Source organism: Phacochoerus africanus, chromosome 5, assembly GCF_016906955.1.
Source record: "Phacochoerus africanus isolate WHEZ1 chromosome 5, ROS_Pafr_v1, whole genome shotgun sequence".
Taxonomy (NCBI): Eukaryota; Metazoa; Chordata; class Mammalia; order Artiodactyla; family Suidae; genus Phacochoerus; species Phacochoerus africanus.
In genome coordinates this window covers 31076677-31097490 of record NC_062548.1, presented here as the reverse complement: position 1 = coordinate 31097490, position 20814 = coordinate 31076677, and the positions used below count along the sequence as shown (strand labels likewise).

Below are 20814 nucleotides of genomic sequence, written 5' to 3'. Positions count from 1 at the left end.
GGCAGTGATTTCAGGAGATGGTGTAACACACCAGGGCAGCTTCCATCACCGTTATAATTGGCCATAAAGACTTAACCTCCAGAGCAGGACCAGGGGGGAGGAATACTGTGATTAAGGGGTCCCAGGCACCCTCCAAGTGCCGACTGTTTATGCACTGCAGAAGCCAGCAGCTTTGCATCTTACGAGTACGAAAGACAGAGAACTGGGCTCATCCAGGCTCCTGCCTCCTACTCTCTCTACCCGCGCCTCCCTCTGGGCCTCTCTGCTCAGCTTCCCTGCCCTTTTCAGCCAGGAGCCTTTGTGCATCTTAAAATGAGCTTCATGTTTGTGTGTGTGTGTGTGTGTGTGCGTGTGAGTGTGTGTGTGCGTGTGTGTGTGTGTGTGTGTATGTATTTATCTCAGATTGGCGATAATTTTTTTTTTTTTTAGGGCTACACCCAAGGCATATGGAAGTTCCCGGGCTAGGGATTGAATCGGAGCTGAAGCTGCCGGGATGCACCACAGCCACGGCCATGCCAGACCCAAGCTACATCTTTGACCTACAGCACAGCTCATGGCAACACCGGATCCTTAACCCACTGAGCAAGGCCAGAGATCGAACCTGCATCCTCATGGATATAAGTCGGGTTCATTACCACTGAGCCACAACGGCAACTCCAGATTGGCAATAATTTTTAGGGATCACACCCCATACCGTTGGTGGGAAGGACAGTGAGAGTGTGAATTAGTACAACCTTTCTGATAAACTTGGGCTTCAGGCATCGAGAGCCCCTTGGAGATGAGAGAGGGAGAGAGATGTTCCCTCAGACAATTTTTTTGCTCGAGGATGATGAATGCAGCATTGTTTAGAATGGCATAAAAATGAGAAACGAGTTGAACGCCCAATGATGGGGAACTTTCTCTATAGTAATAGTGTATTTTGATATTCTATTTCCATATGATGGGATTACACACAGTGGAATAATGTGTGTGCACGCACTCGCACACACGCAATGTTTTCAGAGGCGATTCAAAGACATGGTAATGCTCGAAAAATACTATGAAGCAAAAGCAGAATATAGCCAGTGTGTGTAATATGATCCCAGCCATGTAGGATTTATGCAAATATATGCGTAGAAAATAAGGCTGAAAGGGAATATGTCACGATGACATTGTTTGCACACCATTATCGCTTTTCCCAGTCTCTAGCACGGGAGGGTCAATGACTATCTGCAAATTGACGTCATCCCTGGAAAGACGCATCCAAAGCCGTCATTTTTATTTTCCTGATTGTGCTTTCATGCAGTTGATATGTTTTCCGAAAAGCCGAAGAATTACCGTGAATAATTATTGGGCTCATAGGCTTGCAGGATGACAGTGAGCTTGGTATAAAGTGGGGATTATTTTAGGAGCAACATCAGCCTGGTGCGTGGGGAACCCCACGGCAACCCAACACATGTCCGGCCCTGACCCGTGAGCCCGCATGAACCTGTGCGTGTTTTTCAGGTACTATCCAATGGGCCACCCGGCATCTGTCCACCTCTACTTCCTTGCCGACCGTTTCCAGGGCTTTCTGATCAAGCATCACGCTACCAATCTGGCCGTCAGCAAACTTGAGACTCTGGAGACGTGGGTGATGCCGAAGAAAGTCTTCAAGATCGCCAGCCCCCCCAGTGACTTCGGGAGGCTTCAGTTTTCCGAGGTAAGAGACTGTCACCTTCGGTACCTCTGGCAGCCCCCCTGCTGGGTTGTGGTCACCCTCGGAGGTGGAGGGGAAGGACCTCGAAGAGCCCTGAAGATCAGCTCGCCCTGTGCCAGGAGAAGGGTCTCCAGCCCTGAGCCCTAGAAGTGGCTTCTTCGACGGGGCAGGAGGGAGCCCCCAGTAGGGTGTCAGCATCAGATAGGAGGGCTTCTATGCCTTTGCATTTCTTCATCCTCCCCAGTGATGCCTCCTAAACCCGTGGTAGTCAGAAACCAATAACAAACCCGTTTCCTCATGAAGCTGCGGCATTAGTCCCATTTTATAGATTGGACAACTGAGGCCCGTTGGAGAGCCAGTGATTTTTCTGGATCATAGCTAGGAAGCAGAAGAGCTCAACGTAGAACTCAGGTCTCTTAGGCCGTAAATCCCGGGCTTAAGCGTGCTTTTGTCTCCCTGGGTCCTAGCACAGGGTTGAACTCAACGTAAGCACCAGATAGTCCATGAATGGATGAGTGGGTGGAGGGATGCGACGCAGAGAAATGGACAGATGGTCAAACACGCAGATCCATGGAACGCAGGTCCTGCCTCCCCAAGGCTGCATCAGCTGCTAGTTATTTTTCTGCCTGGGGGGTCGGATGCATCCAGCACCCGCTTGGATCATTGGCCCTGCCTCAGACCTGTAAGGCCCTACCTGATCTGGCCTCTGTCTGCTTCTCCAGCCTCATCCAGAACCGCGCTCTCTCCTGCTCACGCTTCTCGCATCTTTGTCAGAGATGCCAAGTTCGTTCCCGCCTCAGGCTTGGCACGTGCTGATCCTCCCTCCTAGAACACTTTGCCCCAGGTTTTCTTTCTTTTTCTTTTGGGCCATTCTGCTCTGAATCCCAATGGCGCGTCATCGGAGGAGCCCTCCTTGCCCACCCACTTATGCCCCAATTCTCCCCCGACACATCCCTGTTTTATTTTCTTCTTAGCAGTTCCTCTCTCACATTACCTTGTTGATATCTCGGATCACTTTGTGTCTGCGCAAGAGCTGGGACTGCAGCACTCACGCACATCTGTATCCTCAGCACGTGGAGCGCTTGTAGATGCTGACTAAGATTCTGAAGGAGGAGTTCCCGCTGTGGCGCAGTGGGACTGGGCAGCGTCTCTGGAGCCCTGGGGTTCAGGTTCAATTGCCAGCTCATCACAGTAGGTTGAGGACCTGGCATTGCCACAGCTGCTGTATAGGTAGCAACTATGACTTGGGAGCTCCTGTGGCACAGGAACTCACGTGCCACAGGGCAGCTGAAAAAAACTTTCTGAAGGAATGAGTGTATTCAGGTGGGCATGGGGTGGGGTGGCGGGGGGTGATCAAGTTTGATGAGCGTTGCCCACACAAGGCTCCAGAGCCTGATCTCTGCCTTCCCCACGTCAGCCAGAAGCTAAAGAGGTGATTGGTCTCTGGCATTGAGCATCCCCAGTGATTTGGCTGCTGGGTTAAGGACGAAGGATCCAATTATAGAACATAGAGAATCTTTTTTTTTTTTCTTTTTAGGGCCGCACCCACAGCATATGGCAGTTCCCGGGCTAGGGGTCGAGTCGGAGCTATAGCTGCCAGCCTACGCCACAGCCACAGCAACTCAGGATCCAAGGCATATTGGCGACCTCTGCTGCAGCTTGAGGCAATGCTGAATCCTTAAGCCACTGAGCAAAGCCAGGGATTGAACCCGAATCCTCATGGATACTAGTCGGGTTCATTACTGCTGAGCCACAAAAGGAACTCTGAAGATGGAAAATCTTAAAGGCCTGGTGTGGGGCGGGAGAATGTGTCCTACCTGCTTACGTCTTTCTTGCCAGTTCTTTTGCAGCCCCTGTCACCCCACCTGGCACCCTTGTGTCCCATGGGATACGCATCAAACAGGCGTGGGCGGAAGTCTCTTAAGCCACCAGTTTCCATTAAGGCTCCCAATGGATGGGCTGGATCCATGCTGCCATGGGCACCCACTCCATAAATTACGAGTGTCAGGGGGCAATTAGATGCTGCCCCAGTTGGATTCTGTGCTGGGGGCCCCGGCGGCCAATTGAAGACATTAATGTCCCATTAAGGAGATGGATGCCTGGTGGCTGAGCTCTCCCTGTTTATCAGCCAGCCGTTGGGTAACCTGGCACTTCTGGCAGTGACACATGTTGGCCACTCCATGACTGGTGATTTGTGAGGGTTTCCACTGTAGCTGTGGTACCCTCAGTGTGGGAACCACCCGGATCTCTGGCAGAGTACCAGCACGTGATGCAGGAAGCCCTGAGACTTGTATTTTGAATTTTCTTTTTCCTAAAGCCTCCATGTAAAGGCAAGTGGTATAAAATTGGACAAGAAGCAGGGCGCGGGCTGCAGGGCCCCGTTGTGGGCTGTTGAGGAATTTCTGTCGGGCTGGCACTGTCCCAGGGCTTTGCACAGTGCCTGGTTCGTGGCAGGCACTGGTGTCACGGAACAGCTCAGATTTCTCCATCCCTGGGAGTACGTCCGTGCGAGTGGCTTGGAGAGACGGCGCTCGTTTCCTTCAGCAGGCAGCCCCCAAGTGCCTATGACAGGCAAGGCGCAGGAGGCGCAGTGGTAAAGGGACAGCCTGGGTCCTTTTTCCTTTGGTTGTCATGAAACTGCAGTCCAGTGTGGCAGCCAGCCAACCGGTGAGCAAATAAATAAACAGAAACATTCCAGGGAATGACAGCTATTATCAAGACAATAAAACTTGATTTGTATGATTCCTGAGGACTTCAGAGGCTGGTGGGGACGGCTTTCTGTCACTGAACTCAACTTGGGTCGCTTGCCCACGTGCAGTAAAGCCAGTCTCCTGACGCACGGTTGTCTTGCAAGCAAGTGCAGTGTTTATTGCAAGTGCCAAGCAAGGAGTCCAAGCAGCAGGTGCTCAAAAGGCCCGAACTCCCTGATGGCTTCCAGAAAAAGGTTTTGTTTTTTTGTTTGTTTCTGTCTTTTCAGGGCCACACCCATGGCATATGGAGGTTCCCAGGCTAGGGAGTCAAATCAGAGCCACAGCCACAGCGACACCAGATCCCAGCCACATCTCTGACCTAGCCACACCTTGCAGCAATGCCAGATCCCTCACCCACTGAGTAAGGCCAGGGATCAAACCCGCATCCTCACAGGAATAACATCAGGTCCTTAACCTGCCAAGCCACAATGGGAACTCCAGGAAGGCTTTTCTAACAAGATTGACTTTAGAGGTGAAGCCTGTAATAGAGCCTACGGTGGGGAGATCTGGAACATTCTTGGATCTTTTGCAAGAATAACATGTGCAAGGGTCCTGAGGCTACAGGGAGGAGCTTGGCACATGCAAAGGCAGCCACATGCCAGTGTGGTCAGTGAATGGGAAGGAGAGCGGTGGGCGCGAGGCCTCAGCCGGGACGCGTCTCGCAGGCCCTGGAAAGAAGTTTGAATTACCTTTAAAGTGCCTTGGTGGGTTTGAAGCTTGGGGGCGGTATATTGAGCTTGCACTTGAGCGCATACTTGAATTTGAATAATTGATCCTTGTGTGGTGAATGGTAGTGGACTTGAACAGTGAGGCTGGGTGAGACGATCTTGAAGGTCACGGAGGATGTTACAGCAGCAGAGCCATCTGTCAGGTAGCCCCACCTTCCCTCATACATGCAGGTGACAGCTGACTCTCTCCTCCTCGAAGAGATTTAGAAACAGATTCCACTTTCCCACGTTAGCTGCTCCATACCCCTTCTGCCTGGGTTGTCTTGGATTTAGAACTCAGACTTAGGAAAGTGGGTCACCCCCATTTCTTTGGGGGATCCCTAACTGGTCAAAAATCCCCTCCTTGGCATTCCCATCTTGGCTCAGCAGTAATGAACCCAGCTAGTATCCATGAGGATGCGAGTTCGATCCCTGGCCTCGCTCAGTGGGTTAAGGAACCGGCATTGCTATGAGCTGTGCTGTAGTTCGCAGACGCAACAGACGCAGCTCGGATCTGGTGTGGCTGTAGCTGTGGCTGGCAGCTGTAGCTCCTATTCGACCCCTAGCCTGGGAACTTCCATGTGCCATATGCCACAAGTGTGGCCCTAAAAAAACAAAAATAAAAAATAAAAAAGTATTAAAAATTTCTCCCTTAAATAGGACCCCAGAGTGGTTTTGTGATCGTTAAGCCGTTTGTCCATGCGCTCGGCCACTGATCATTGCTGACATAGACAGATGGTGGATGGATTGACTGATAGAGATGGCTGGGTGTTGAGCACGCTCTGTGCGCTCAGCAGGGTTGTAGGCCCTGGAATTGGTGAACAAGTCAGATGTAGTTCCTGCCCTCATGCAGTTGACAGTTAAGAGACATGTAAATTAGAAGTTGTGAGACTGTGCAAAATACATAAATAAATAAATAAAAAGCTATGATGGGCAAATGCTTAGACAAGCATATCAGGGATACCTGTAAGCAAGGAAGGCTTCCAGGTAGAGGTGACGCTGGGGCGGAGAGCTAACCCTAACCCTAACCCTAACCCCTAACCACTAACCCTAACCCTAACCCTAACCCTAGGAGGAGGGTGGGGAAGGGTGGAAGACAGCCCAAGAGGACCAGGCAGGGACTCAAGATCAAGGGCATGAGAACGCTTCTGGCAGAGGCGCCAAGAGTGCTCTGGGTGGGCCTGGAGCAGAGGGAGCCGGGGGGAGGGATGGAGACGAAGCTAAGAGTCGAACCAAAAAGGACCAGACCTCACAGGAAGTGGGGCAGGAAGCGGACTCCCGAACGGTGGGAAGGCGCTGGAGAGGATTATACGGAGGGAGGTCACCAGATGGGGTTTCTCTAGAAAAATCGCTGACTTTGAGGCCAAGAATTTTGCATCCTGCTCATTCATTCATTTACTTCTTCGATGAACAGTGTTGCTTTCCTTCCTACTGTGTTCCAGCCATGCTCGGCCCCGGGATCCTCAGGAGGGACCAGCCCCTGCTGAGGTGCAGGGTGGCGGAAAGGGCCGCGGTCTCAAAGTCTTGGAGGGAGGGATGGCTGCCACTGTCCCCAGAAGGCCCCCTCTGCTGCCCTTGGGAAGCTCCCCAAGGCCAGTCTACAGACAAACCTGGAGCAGGCTGGGAGCCTGTGAACATGCCTGTCTTACAGCACCCCGGTAGGGGGAGGCACCCGGCACGCATGTGTTGGATGAATGAATGAATGAGCGAATGAGTGGGTGAGTGAGTGAATGAATGAGTGGAAGGCAATCTATAGAAGAGTGAATAAGAACCCAGACTCTGGGGTCAGACTGCCCGGGTCCCCAGTCACTGATCAGAGGACGTCATCTAATGCCTCTGAGCCTCAGTTTCCTCATCTGTGAAGTGGGTGTAATGTCATGGCTCCCCCCCCCCCCTTTGATGGAGTTGGGAATGTGAAGCAAATTGATGCACCCAAGTGCTTAGCATTAGGTCTGGCGCGCTGTTGGCTCTCGGTAAATATTAGCCTTGGAGCCCTGTGTCATGGGTCAGGAGTGGGCACAGTCACGCGTGGCAGGAAGGAGGAGAAGGGAAATCAACTTTCCTGCACGTGTAAGGTCTCCTCAGGGTGTTGACGTGTTTACCCGCATCTACACTCTGACCTGCACAGGAACACACACACACACATGCACATCGGCGCCGCCCCCCCCCCCCCGCCCCCGGCCCGGGAAGGACCACGGAAGCCGTGCAGACTTGTAGTGGGCTCATCATTTAATGTTCTGAGGACACACTCACAGGCGGTGTCTTCACAACATTAAACCTCATGGGAGAGAAGGACCGACCCCCTCATTGAATCTGACTTGAAATAGTCACAGTCTCACTCTTACTGTTACAGCTGGGAATAGTAATAGCTCAGTATCAGGGATCGACGGAGTAAATTCACTTTTTTGCCAGGTCATTCACGCATTTGTTCGATGGGTAACGGATGGGCCATGGACTGTGTGACAAGCACATGGCTGGGCACCAGGAATCAGCAGGGGACCCGCCACGGGGATTTGAGCAGTGAGAGGACACTTCACATGGTCTTTCTGGTTACTGGGTGGAGAATCAATTGCCAGCAGCAAAAGCGGAAGGAGGGGAAGTCCGGAGCAGATTTCTGGCAGGTCAAAGCTGTACACACACCGCTGGCTGGCAGGAGGGAGGGATGGTACAGCCAGCTCCCACCTCTAGGGTCCAGCTCAGAATGCTCGAGGGTCACCAGAGCTGTCCCTTCCTAGGAAAGCCATTGGAGCTCCTGCAAATGATAGGTGATGCCAAGGGACCCTCCTTTTCCCTGGCTTATGATGGGGGCAGCTCCAAAGCCTGAGAGCCACTCTTTTTTTTTTTTTTTTTTAGGCCATTCCCTCAGCATATGGAGGTTCCCAGGCTAGGAGTCGAATTGAAGCTGTAGCCACCAGCCTACACCACAGCCATAGCAACGCAGGATCCAAGCCGTGTCTTCCACCTATACCACAGTTCACGGCAACACCGGATCCTTAACCCACTGAGCAAGACCAGGGATCGAACCCACATTCTCATGGTTACTAGTCAGGTTCATTACCGCTGGGCCACAACAGGAACTCCCTGAGCTCCGCTCTTGTTCAGAATGATTACACTCATAGGAGGCAATGCGATCTGGAAAGCTAAGGACTGCAGTGGACAGCAGCTGCACCTGTTGAGTGGCAGGGTGTGTGCTTCCTTGGAATGGCCTGCAGATGGGCGTGCATTCATTCTGTGCCCACACCATGGACCAGGCACAGAAGGCCCAAAGATTTAGTGAAATGGGCCACAGGCTTCCTTCAGACCAGGTTCAAATCCCAGATCTTCCACTTACTGCCTGTCCAACATTAAGTTACTGAGAAAGTAGCTTAATTGGAGCCTCAGTTTGCTTATCTGTAAAATGGGTACATGAAGCCCAACAGGTAGGCTCCTAGGCCTTCCTGGGACCCAGCACCCTCGTTTCAAGACTTGCTCTCCTGTTTTAGGTCGGCACTGAATGGGATGCCAAGGAGAGGCTCTTCCGCAACTTTGGGGGTCTCCTGGGGCCCATGGACGAGCCAGTGGGCATGCAGAAATGGGGGAAGGGCCCCAACGTGACCGTGACTGTCATTTGGGTGGATCCCGTCAACATCATCGCAGCCACTTACGACATCCTGATTGAGTCCACTGCCGAATTCACCCACTACAAGCCCCCTTTGAACTTGCCCCTGAGGCCTGGGGTCTGGACAGTGAAAATTCTCCACCACTGGGTGCCGGTGGCAGAAACCAAATTCCTCGTGGCGCCTCTGACCTTCTCCAACAGGCAGCCCATCAAAGCGGGTGAGTACTCCCAGTACTGTGCGAGGTAAAGACTCCATCCCTGGGGGCCTCGTGGGTCCTTCCCCTGGGCACGCGATGCTGCTGAGATGTGGGTCCTGGGGACTGCCTTCGAGAACAGCGCTCTCTGCTCTCAGGATTTTTTTTTTTTTTTTGTCTTTTTGCTATTTCTTTGGGCCGCTCCCGCGGCATATGGAGGTTCCCAGGCTAGGGGTCCAATCGGAGCTGTAGCCACTGGCCTACACCAGAGCCACAGCAATGCGGGATCCGAGCCGCGTCTGCAACCTACACCACAGCTCACGGCAACGCCGGATTGTTAACCCACTGAGCAAGGGCAGGGATCGAACCCGCAACCTCATGGTTCCTAGTTGGATTCGTTAACCACTGCGCCACGATGGGAACTCCCTGCTCTCAGGATTTTTTCCTGCGCATCTGTCATAGAAAACCTTCTAATTTTCTGCCTGTCTCTGCATCCTGAGGTGATGTCATCTGTCTCTGTATTAGATGCCTACTTTTTTTCTTTTGTCTTTTTTAGGGCTGCACCTGCCACTTATGGAGGTTCCCGGGCTAGGGGTCAAATAGGAGCCACAGCTGCCGGCCTACACCACAGCCATGGCAACGCCAGATCCGAGCAGCGTCTGTGACCTACGCCACAGCTCACGGCAACACCAGATCCTTAACCCACTGAGCAAGGTGAGGGATCAAGCTCTCATCCTCATGGATGCTAGTCGGGTTTGTTAACCGATAAGCCACAATGGGGACTCCTAGACACCTGTTTATTAGATGTTCTCCCCCAGGACTTCAGAAGGCCCTGATCGTATTTAAGACAGATGAGAAATAAACCCAGGCTGATACTGAGTTTCAGCAAACCTTGTTCACTGTTTAAAAAATAGTCATTAAAATTAGAATTGCTGTCCATCAAAAACATGATACACTAGGTGAGGAGACACATCATACACTAGGGGAAAGTATTTGCCACACAGTAAAAAAAAAAAAAAAGTGCTCATATTCGGAATATATAAAAAGTCCTCAGATTCAGAAAACAGGATTTCTAGGTTTCTCGGTGTTTGGAACTGTTTGTCTCCATGTAACAGATCACAGACCCAGAAGCCAGAGATGCATCATAGCCTCTGTTAGCTACAGAGAGTGCTGGGGTGGGTGTCATCTAGGCACTGACACAAGGAGAGGGGGGCATAGTTATGAGGAGGGGGTGCTGGAGTGCTAAGAAAGGAGGGCTGATGTGAACTCTGTCGACTTCTGTACGTTTCTGTGCTGAGCAAGCACACAGATGCAGCCTTCATGTTTTGGGGACCTGGAAGTCTGCGTCTCCCCCCATGTGGCCCCCGAAACAGGCAAGAGAGCCCTCCAGAACTAGCCGGGCCAGAGCCTACCCACTTAGGGTCCTCAGGTGTCCCCCGGATTAGGTTCACATCCTTAGCATCCCTAATGGCCTCCAAAGCCAGATGTGGAGGAGAGGGATGGATGTGGCCGTCTCCTCTGGACTTTGGACTCACCTGTTGGGCAGAATAAGAGTGGCTCCGAATTCATCTCCACCATAGTTTAAAAAAAAAAAAAGCCCAGGACCATTCATGGGGTCCTCATTTTTCTCATGGTTTTCTCCTGGAATTTCGGAGGACAGCCCATGCCTCCCCCCCATGCCCAGAATGAGCCGCGGGTCACTTTACCCCATGGGGAGCAGTCCCCCTGGCGTCAGTAATTGTCCCCGTTAAAGACGTTCCAGTGACAGGGAACACGAAGGTGGGAGCCATGCAATTTGTAAAATGATTCATCAAGAGTAATTGCTATTGATGCGTCCCTGGTCATCTCAAGAAATCTGATGAGGTGGAATTGAGGAAATTTAATTACAAAGGCGGGCATCGGGGCTGATGCTGTAACAGCGTTTCCCACATTCACCTACCTTTTCATGAGGGTTTTCTGCATCAACCACAGTATTTGGCTCCCGGTGTTCAAATGTTTGTGAGCTGCTCTTTTCGCTGCATGGCCTGCCTTTTCTCAGTTCAGGTGTTTCCCCGATCCCAGCTTCTCATCTCTGCAGAGATGCAGGCACAGGGTGGGGGGGTGGGGGGCTCTGGTAGGGACATCAGGCCCTGCTCCCGAGAAAACAGGCTCTGTTCTCCTAAGAAACGGAACAGGAGCTGCCCACTCAGTGCTGGGCATCCAGGAGAGGAGGGCCAGGGCCAGACTTACAAACTAACTTGATAAAGAGAAGCTCTGCTACATAAAGCAAGACAGGACCTATATGCTCCAAGCGGGCTCTTCTGCTTTCTTCCATCTGTTCCCCTCGGAACCACAGAGCCCAGCTGCTCAGTTTCCTGGGCCACTGGGACTGAAGAAACGACCTTTTTTTTGGCTGTTAGTCAAGGCATATTTTTAAAATGTATTCAAGTATAGTTGGAGTTCCCAGCATGGCTCAGCAGAAACAAATCTGACTAGCATCCCTGAGGATGCAGGTTCGATCCCTGGCCTCGCTCAGCGGGTTAAGGATCCAGTGTTGCCACGAGCTGTGGTGTAGGTTGCAGACACAGCTTGGATCCTCCGTTGCTATGGCTGTGGTGGAGGCCGGCAGCCGTAGCGCTGATTGGACCCTTAGCCTGGGAACCTCTGTATGCCATGAGGACAGCCCTAAAAAGAAAAAGGAGGAGTTCGAGTCGTGGTGCAGTGGTTAACGAATCCAACTAGGAACCATGAGGTTGCGGGTTCAGTCCCTGCCCTTGCTCGGTGGGTTAACGATCCGGCGTTGCCGTGAGCTGTGGTGTAGGTTGCAGACGCGGCTCGGATTCTGCGTTGCTGTGGCTCTGGCGTAGGCCAGTGGCTACAGCTCCGATTCGACTCCTAGCCTGGGTACTTCCATATGCCGTGGAAGCGGCCCAAAGAAATAGCAAAAAGACAAAAAAAGAAAAAAGAAAAAGGAGAACAAAACACCCACACCATCGTTGTAGCTTCCAGCTGATCTAGAGCTGATCCCCTGGCTTTGGAGTGAGCCAGTCCTGGTATAAGTCCATATCTGCCTCTAAACTATAGCTGCTTCTGTTGCCCCGTGTGTAAAATGGGGATAATAAAACCAGCCCTGTGTGTTTGTGTGTGTGTGTGTGTGTGTGTGTGTTGTGTACTAATAATAGCAACAACAGCAATGCTAGCTAAGCATTTCCAAGTACCTAGTATCTACCTCTCACATGAGTCAGCACATTTCACCATCACAGACAAAGCAATGAGGAAGGTACTAGTTCTCCACTCATTCTATTGATGAGGATGCAGCTGTGCACTGGGTATGTGGGATGGGGGGATTCCAGCCCAGACAGCCCGACTGCTGCCCCTGTGCTGTGGCATGAGGCCCTGTGCTCAGCAACACAGAGCTCTTTTGAGAGCCAGCTGGGCCTTCCACCCCACCCCACTCTGGTGGGCGTCTTGCTTCCCAGGACTGCGGTTTATCAACCACCTGCTCTGACTGAGTACCACTCCCTGTATCCCCTTCATGACCCTTCTCACTTTTGAGAATGACCTTATTTATTTTCTTGTTTTTTTCTTCGTTGTCATCATTCTTCCTCCAGGATTGTGATCTCTCTGTCTGCTTTGCTCCACTGCAGAAGAGAGCCTGGCCCTTAATCAGCCTTTATCAAGTGAATGAATGAACAAATAAATGAATGAGCAGAGAGGAGATGTTTAGTAAATATGTGTTGGATGATTTGCTGTCTGGACTGTAGACGCGTCTCCGTACTTACTTGCTGTAAATAAATGAGGTGGGCTCCGAACTGTTGAAGGAATGTCCTTGTAGGCTCAGTTTCTTTGTCTGTATAAAGAACTTCCTCGCGAGAGGGGTGAATTGAATGGTGCTGTGCGGGGCCCACCCTGATGCCAGGCACACAGCAGGTGCCCAGTTCGAGGCTCTTCTGATGATGCAATTGTCCCCTTTGGTTTTCAGAGGAGGCACTGAAGCTGCACAGTGGGCCCCTCCGCAACGCCTACATGGAGCAGAGCTTCCAGAGCCTGAACCCGGTCCTCAGCCTGCCCATCAGCCCGGCCCAGGTGGAGCAGGCTCGCAGGAACGCCGCCTCTGCTGGCGCCACGCTGGAGCGCTGGCTGGACTCCCTGGTGGGCGGGGTGTGGACCGCCATGGACATCTGTGCCACAGGCCCCACCGCCTGCCCTGTCATGCAGACCTGCAGCCAGACAGCCTGGAGCTCCTTCAGCCCCGACCCCAAGTCGGAGCTGGGGCCGGTCAAACCCGACGGCCGGCTCAGGTAGCACTGAGCACGCGGGGGGCCCCAGCGGATCTCAAAGGAAAGCAGCCAGAAGGCTGGTGGGACTTGGCCCCAGCCTCCCATCCCCCCCCCCCGCCTCGACCCCGGGGGGCGGAGGGGGGAGGCACCTTTTGGGAGAGGGGCTCTCCTGGCCGTAGAAGGATGGAGAAGGACGGTTTGGAGGCCAAAACAGGTTCTGCCAACCACCTGCACTCGGCAGGCTGGCCCCCGGGGGCTGGGGTGGCTCAGTCCCCGCGCCGTGGCAGTCTTGCCTCTTCTGGCTGATTCTCAAGTCCGGCAGGTTCCTTGTCTTCCCCGCAAGGACCCTCCACCCCGACCCCAGACAAGTGATTCCCAAACTTTTACTTTGAGCAGCAGATCTTTGTTTACTAAGTCGCAGGCGGAGGCTCAAGGAGCAGAGGAAATCCAGGCTGCTCTGGTGGAAGCTGAGAGCGTGAGGTTCTTTCTCCAAGCTCAGCCCCCAGGGCGGTACCCCTGGCCCCAGGCGTTCTCCTAAGGTACCTCTTCAGAACCCAAGGGCTCTGCCAAACTAGTTGGAAAAGCACTGCCCAGAGGGTGGGTTTGATCTCCAGCCCCGCCCTTCGGCTCTTCTTCCTGCCCCTGTGGGCCGGGAAACCCTTGTGCCAGCCCTGAAGTGACAGGCCGCGATTGTCACGCTCATGGGGCCCTCCCCAGAGAGGTAGCAGGTTTGGCAGGTGGGGGGGCCCTAAGCCAGCCCTTCGAGTTCAGCCATTCTCCTTAATAACTCAGTGAGAGGAGAGCCTTTTGATGTGACCTGGCCAAGGTCCACCTAGAGTGTGACTGCCAGACGTCCTGAGTTCCCGGCCACGCTCCCTTGAGGCAGAAACGGCACGATCCTTCTGAGCACAAGCGTCCAATCTCCTAGCCATTCATGGGCCGGGAGATCAAGATCATGACCCCTCTGAGCCTTGACCATGGGAACTCTGGGGACCGCGGCCATGAAACTCAAAGAGAGGTGATGGGAGCCAAACTGAGCTGGACGGCACAGCAATACCCTTCCCCTGCCTGAGCCCTTGGTCCCAAGGTCTGACGCACAGAACCTCCGGGAAGCGCGCACAGTGCTGCTGGGAGCGACCAGGCTGCACGGAACAAGACTTTTCACAGCCAGGAAACAGCATTTCAGATTTGGTTTTTTGATTCATGCCCTTCCTTGTCAGAGGGGCCAACGGGCCCGTCTGACACGCAGCGTAAAAGTGGGAAGCTCGCGTAGCTGGTTGTTTAAAACCTAAAGCATAGTGTTATTCAAATTGCTTGAGTTACTAGAAACCCAAAGGGTTTCCTCGCCATGTGCCCTTCGGAGGACCCCCCCCCACCCCCCAGCTCATCCAGAGAGCCCCTCCCCGGGGCGCCATCCTCCATGGCTCCTCCCTTCCCCCAGAGGACAGGGGTCCCTTGGAAAAGTCCCCGGGTGCACCCTCCCCCTCCCGCAGCGAGCCAGTCCTCGAGGGACTCCTCTCCTGCGTGGGTTCGAAGGTACTGCCCTTGGCCCCCGATGACCTGTCAGCTGTCCCCCCCAAAAGACCCCCCACCCCGCCCAGCAAGGCAGGATGTCCTGTGGGCCATGGAGGATACAGAGAAGGGACACTTTAGATATTTATTATTTATATGTTTTAGTCAATGACTAATTAGTAGGTGCTGTTTTTGCAGCTTGTCAATTATGTTATCTTACTAACTGAAGCTGCCTTTATTCACAAAAGGCCCCCGTCCCCCAGCCCTTCACCTCCCTCCCCCTCTCATCCCCCAGCCCCTCTGGTCTCTGTCTCTCTCTTGCCCTGTCAATCTCTCTCTCTGTCTCTCCCTGTCTGCCCTGCATTCTCCATGTCCTCAGTGGAAAGCAGGGGAGTTGGATACCACGAGGACAGTGCTTCAACCAGCATCACCATGGCTAGAAGGGGGGTGCCCTTGGGGACAGGGGCACCAGGCTTGATGTTAGCCTCAATTACCATCCCCCACCCCCCACCCCCGGTTCTGGGTGTTAGAATTCCTGAGCCATGCTGCTGCCCATAAGGCTGGCGACTTGGAGGGAGACCGAGCTGCCGCCACCGAGCCGTCCCTGCTTCCTCCATCACTGCCCTCCCACGGCCAGCCTAACCTCGGGCCTCCATGGGACGCGACAGGATGGCAGAGGGAAAGACATCTATTTTAGGATGAGGGTGACGGGTCAGACCCGGCCGGGAGCACCAGGAGCTAGTCCAGCACCTCCAAGGAGCTCAGCGTGGCTTTCTCAGGAAGCTTGCATGAGCTCCACTGGTTTTACAAGCTCTCTGGGAGCCCAGAGGCCATGTCACGTCCTCTCTCTGCCTCTGGCCGCTACTTCTGCTCCGGGTCCCCCAGGGAGTCGGCCCTTCGCCCTCCTCGCCAGACCAACAGGACTCTGTGTCCTCCACAGTGTCATTTGTGGTGGCTTTGAGGGCTCAGTCCGGGCACGGCCCAGCGCACAGAGTGTGCCCACAGACTCCTCAACTCGAACCCCTCCTGCCTCTTGACATTGCTGACTCCTGTCGCTTTCGGGATCTGGTGGGGAAATGGCAGAGCACGCTTCCTCGGGGACGGTCCCCACCCCACCACTGCCAGGAGACTGGGAAGCTGAGCAGCCTCACGGAGGCTCCCCATTGTCTCTGATTTGAACCAGAACTTTGAAGATGTTGTCTTTGGTTTGAAGGGGAAAAGGGAGGCTTTCAAACAAAGCCCAGGACAGTTTGCGCAAAGGTGATGTTCTTCCAGGGGAAAGAGTTTAACTCGTTTTTTTTTTTTCAATCTGCCTGAGAATGATGTATTGGTTAGAGGCCACTGGTCAGGCAGCCTTGAGCTCTGGATGTGAGGGTTTCAAAACCATTGAATGTGGTCTTTGAAAACCTGTTACAGGAGCAGAGAGATTGGGGGCGGGACTTCGGGGGCGGGGCTTAGAGGTAGGACAAGGGTCTGGGGCAGAAGGATGCAGTCAATAGGCTGCAGCAGTTTCCCACTCACCCTGTAACATTCAGGCAGAAACTGCGCTCAGCGGGTGGACAACCTTCCCAAGTCCGGCCCACTCCACCTGCTGCACAGCGGTCTTAAGGTGTCAGCAGTTCACAGACCCTCACATTTTAAGACGTGCACATGCTTCTCCCTTTGGCAAAAGGTCATTCTGACCTGATCAGGAGTCATTCTGACTTCATTTGTTGTTGTTAGTGCAACTTTTTTTTTTTTTTTTTTTTTTTTTTTTTTGCTGCACCCGCAGCATGCAGAAGTTCCCCGGTCGGGGATGGAATCTGAGCCACAGCAGTGACACTAGGCCACCAGGGAACTCCTAGTTTCATTTTTAAGATGGGGTTTAGAGAGGAGGGCGGATTATAGCAGCTCTGGGCACATGCTGGGGTCAGGGGGAGACCGTGCTTCCTTCTGGTTCTCTAGTTTACAGGTGCAAGGAGAGGACCCCGGCTGGACCCTTGTTCTCTTTCCCAAGAAGGTGCAGAGGAGGAGTTCCCTCTGTGGCATAGCGAGATCAGTGCTGTCTCTGGAACACTGGGGCGCAGGTTCGATCCCCGGCCAGGCACAGTAGGTTAAGGATCTGGTGTAGCTGCAACTGCAGCATAGATCACAACTGCAGCTAAGATCTGATCCCTGGTCTGGGAACTCCATATGCTGAGGAGCAGCCAAAAACAGGAAAAAAAGAAAAAAGAAGGTGCAAAGGAGAGGAGACGTGTAGCTGCTGGGTATGGGCCCTGAGCAAAGACCCCTTTCACAGCCAAGTTCACTGGGGACTCAGGACCCAAGCTCCCCCAGCAATACCCCTTCGGGCTATATTAGAAACAGCCATTGGCAAAGGCCCACCAAATCGAAGTCACTCACTATGGCTGGGTTTCAGGACACAAGCACAGATGAGTGAAGCAATTGGTATAAGACATTAGAGAGTGGTGGGGTTGCAGTCTGTGGCATGCACGTGACCCAGACCAAAAACAGCTGCAGCTCAGCTCCATTCTGTCATTGCATGTGAGAATCCATGTGTGGTGCAGCAGAATCTTCTTGGTAAGGGAAGCCAGATTTTTATAAGAAATCTGATTTTTAAATGGTAGTTATGTTTTTTCTTTTTGTTTTTAACAGGGTGTAGGCAAAGGGAAACTTCACAGTTCAGCCTCTGCACTGCCAGCAACCTCTGCTCTCTGGAGAGGTGGTTTATTTATCTTTTAATTTTTTTTTTTTTAAATTTTGGCCACCCCCATGCATGTGGAAGTTCCCAGGCCAAGGATTGAACCTGCACCACTGCAGCGACCCAGTCCACTGAAGTGACGGCACCAGATCCTTAACCCGCTGTGCTACAAGGGAGCTCCTGGAGAGGTGATTTTAGAGGAAGTTAGGCATTTCCTGGTGGAGGAGGAAAAAGCCAGATTTGGAAGAGGCCAAAGTAATAGCTTATGTTGAAGTCTCAAAGGAATGGGGACCTCGTACTCCTCATTCCCATCCCAAAGAAACGGTCCCACAGAGAAGTGTCCCATGACATCTGGCTTGTTCAGCTCTTTTGGTCACAAGACAGCTTGTGCTGAAAGGAAAGTGGAACTGAACTGAGAGACTCAAGAGCTGCCCTTGGACATACGGAGGTCCCCACAGGCCCAGTCCCCACGTTCCGGAGTTCCACTGCGCCAGGTGGAGAGGTCCAGGACAGGGTCCAGGAGGAGGGGGTGGCGTGTCAAACAGCCTGGCTCTCTCCAGCTCCCGGGTTTTAGCAACCATCTTGCCACAGGTCTGGAAGCATCCTCAGAAGCTGCCCCGGGGCGGGGGGCAAAGGGAGGGGCCTCCCCTCTGCTTCTGCCTCCTTTCCTTCCTTTGCCCATGGGTCAAACACAGGCGCTACCTCATGTGTCTGCTGAGACGTTTACCTGGGGGGCGGGGGGGAGAATAAAGGTGTCCACATCTGCTGGAGCTGAATGTATAATCTATGCAAATTCTGTCTCTCTTTCTTTGTCTGTCTGTCTGTCTGTCTCTCTCTCTCTCTCGAAGTATTTTTTTTTAACCTTGCAAACAAGATACTGTATAGACCCCCCCTTAAGACTGAGGAGGGCTTTCGTGCACCACCTGCGTCTACCCCTCACGTTGTCCTTGGTTCTGTCCTTGCCAAGCCCCAGGCAGGGAGAAAGTGGCCCTCCCTTTCCACTCCCCTTGGCCGGGAACACACCACCCGCCCTTTCCCACAGGAGAGCAGGTTCTGCACCTTCCCACCTCCATTCCCAGCTCCATCCTCTCTGTGCCTCCCTTCCCCTCCCCCTCCTATCTCTGCCCCCCCCCCCAAAGCCTTAGGTTTCTCTTTTGTGAAATGTGGCCTTAAAATTATTTTTGGAAAGCTGACCCCTCTCCCCCTCCCATTTCCACCACCATCCAAGAAGCATGAGCATCTTGAGGCTCTCAGAGCAACCTCCTGAGCGAGGGGGATGCCGAGCTGTAGCTTGGCAGATGCAACAGAAATGGCTTGTGTGTGTCATCTGGAAGGAAAAAAAAAAAAACCGCATATGTTTTCTATGGGTAAAATGAAGGCTTGGGTGCTCAGCTCAACCTCAGCCAGCTTCCGAAGCCTTTTTCCTCGAGCCGATCTCGCTGTCGTGGGCTGGCTTGGTACCCGCAGAGCGCTCACCGGGGCTTGCCACCCCTTCCCTCCCCCAGAGACTCGGTGACTTTCTGTACTTCGTTCAAGGGAAAACCAGGAGAGTTTCTCAGTTTATCTCTTCATCCTTCCTGCCTGGAAAGGGACAGCATTAAACATTCCCAGTGGATGGGTCGCGTTCTCAAAGACTTTACCCTCTTTTCAGAGTCCATCCGTTTCCCTCCCATTGCTCCAGGGCTGATGGAGGCCAAAGACAACCCCAGGGTTTTCATAGGAAATTCACTGGAATTGAGCGCAATTGTCTTTGTCGTCTTTTTTTTTTTTTTTTAAATCTTATTCTGTTGTCGACAGCGTTTGGGTATTTTTTTAGAGGCCTCACGATAAGTTATTACCGTCCCCCTCTTTGTTTTTCAAAGACATGTGGTGATATAGTTTTTAAAAATAACTATTTTGTTATAGATCATAATATGCATAAAACTGTACAGAAATATTTTGTAATGTATTGATTTTAAAAAAAAGACGCTGTAAATAAAGTTTAAAAAAAAAAACAAGAGACTTCAAATGGCACACACTGAAAGATGTAGATATTTTGCTATTTATTTAAAGGAGTATTTTAAGAGATACTGAACTGTCTGAAATTGACCAGTAATCAAAGTTCCAATCATCCCGAGTGCTTTTCCTCGCGGTAGAATGTGATTCTCGGAAACGATTGCACTACCCGCCCATTTTTGCACCTTTTCTGTCTTTTCATTTAGCAGAAAAACAATGAAATTGTGCCTTAGCTGTATTTTTTTGTCTAGGGGAGTTTGTTTCTGTCTGACAAAGCAAAGTTTTTTGCAGAAAACAGTGGATGTATTAAATACTGTATCATACCAAAAACACTGCAGGTGTATAGATGCTTTCTGTCATACTGTGTTTTCAGATGCAGAATTTTAAAATTAAAAAAAAAATACTGTCTTTATGGAACAGTGGGTGTATGACTTTTCAACGACAGCGAGCATCTTCAGGCAATCCTGTTTTCTCCCCCCCTCCCCTCCTCTCCTGTGCTGAGACCACAGACACAGACGGGGCCTCTCCTGGGAAAGCCTGGTGTGTGGACATGCTCCCTAATCAAGCCTGCTGCCATCTAACCAGATTATTGCAACACTTTCCTGTAAATGATGCCCCTGGTTAAGGCAGAAGGGTTTGGCTCTAAATTCTGTGTTAAGTAGGGGACAGCAAGGAGGACTGCCATCTAAAAGTGGCCCATGTTTTCCATACCCGACTGGCTGATCGGGTAGCTAACCTGTTTGCCTTTCCTCTTCCCCACACAGCTAGACTACATTTCCCAGACTTCCTTGCTGTGAGGTGTGGCCACGCGACCAACTCCTGGCCAATGGAAGTGAATGTAAGGTGCATCCATTCCACCCACAGTCTGTTGGCCAGGAGTTGGCCAATAACACTTAGACCTGGCCAATAAAACAAGCCACAGAGCCTGTGTGTGCATTTTCTCTCTCTCTCTCTCTCCTCCTCCTCCTCCCCACCTCCATATACTAGCTCAGATATTTTAAATCATCTCGATTTGGGTCGTTTATTAACATATCTATTGTACTGCTCTTCTCCGAAACTTCAACTTCAAGGGGGCATGGTCACAATACAAGAGGAGCTGGGCCCCAGACGGCCACATGGAAGCCCACCTCTATTTGACTATGACGTGAAAAGTATGCATTGCGTGATGCCACCTAGAATACATCTGTTATAGCAGCGCACCTTCCCTTAGCTGATGCATCCAGAAATGGGAACTCAGATGGTCCTCAAGCAAAGTCCAAATTTCAGCCTCTTCATTCCGTAGGTAAAGACACAGAGGCTCAGGTGGGTGAAGCTACCAAGATATCAGCGTGGTCACAACTAGAACCAAAGTTTTCTATCCCCCATTGAGACGTCCCCAAGTTAGTAGGAAGAATGGCTCTCCTTCCTTTGGGTGGCCTCATCACAGTGTTGATAGAGTGAC

The 20814-nt window shown here is 52.2% G+C and overlaps 1 protein-coding gene across 1 annotated transcript in view; it reads left to right on the top strand.

Annotated features, from left to right (window-relative positions):
* Window positions 1-19790, top strand: part of XYLT1 (xylosyltransferase 1) — a 334227-nt gene extending 314437 nt beyond the window's left edge. The window contains exons 10-12 of the mRNA XM_047780424.1: window positions 1486-1681; window positions 8618-8951; window positions 12889-19790. Coding sequence (XP_047636380.1) covers window positions 1486-1681; window positions 8618-8951; window positions 12889-13211 — 853 coding nt within the window. The 3' untranslated portion in view covers window positions 13212-19790. The remainder of the gene's footprint in view (window positions 1-1485; window positions 1682-8617; window positions 8952-12888) is intronic.
* Window positions 19791-20814: the final 1024 nt, after the last annotated feature.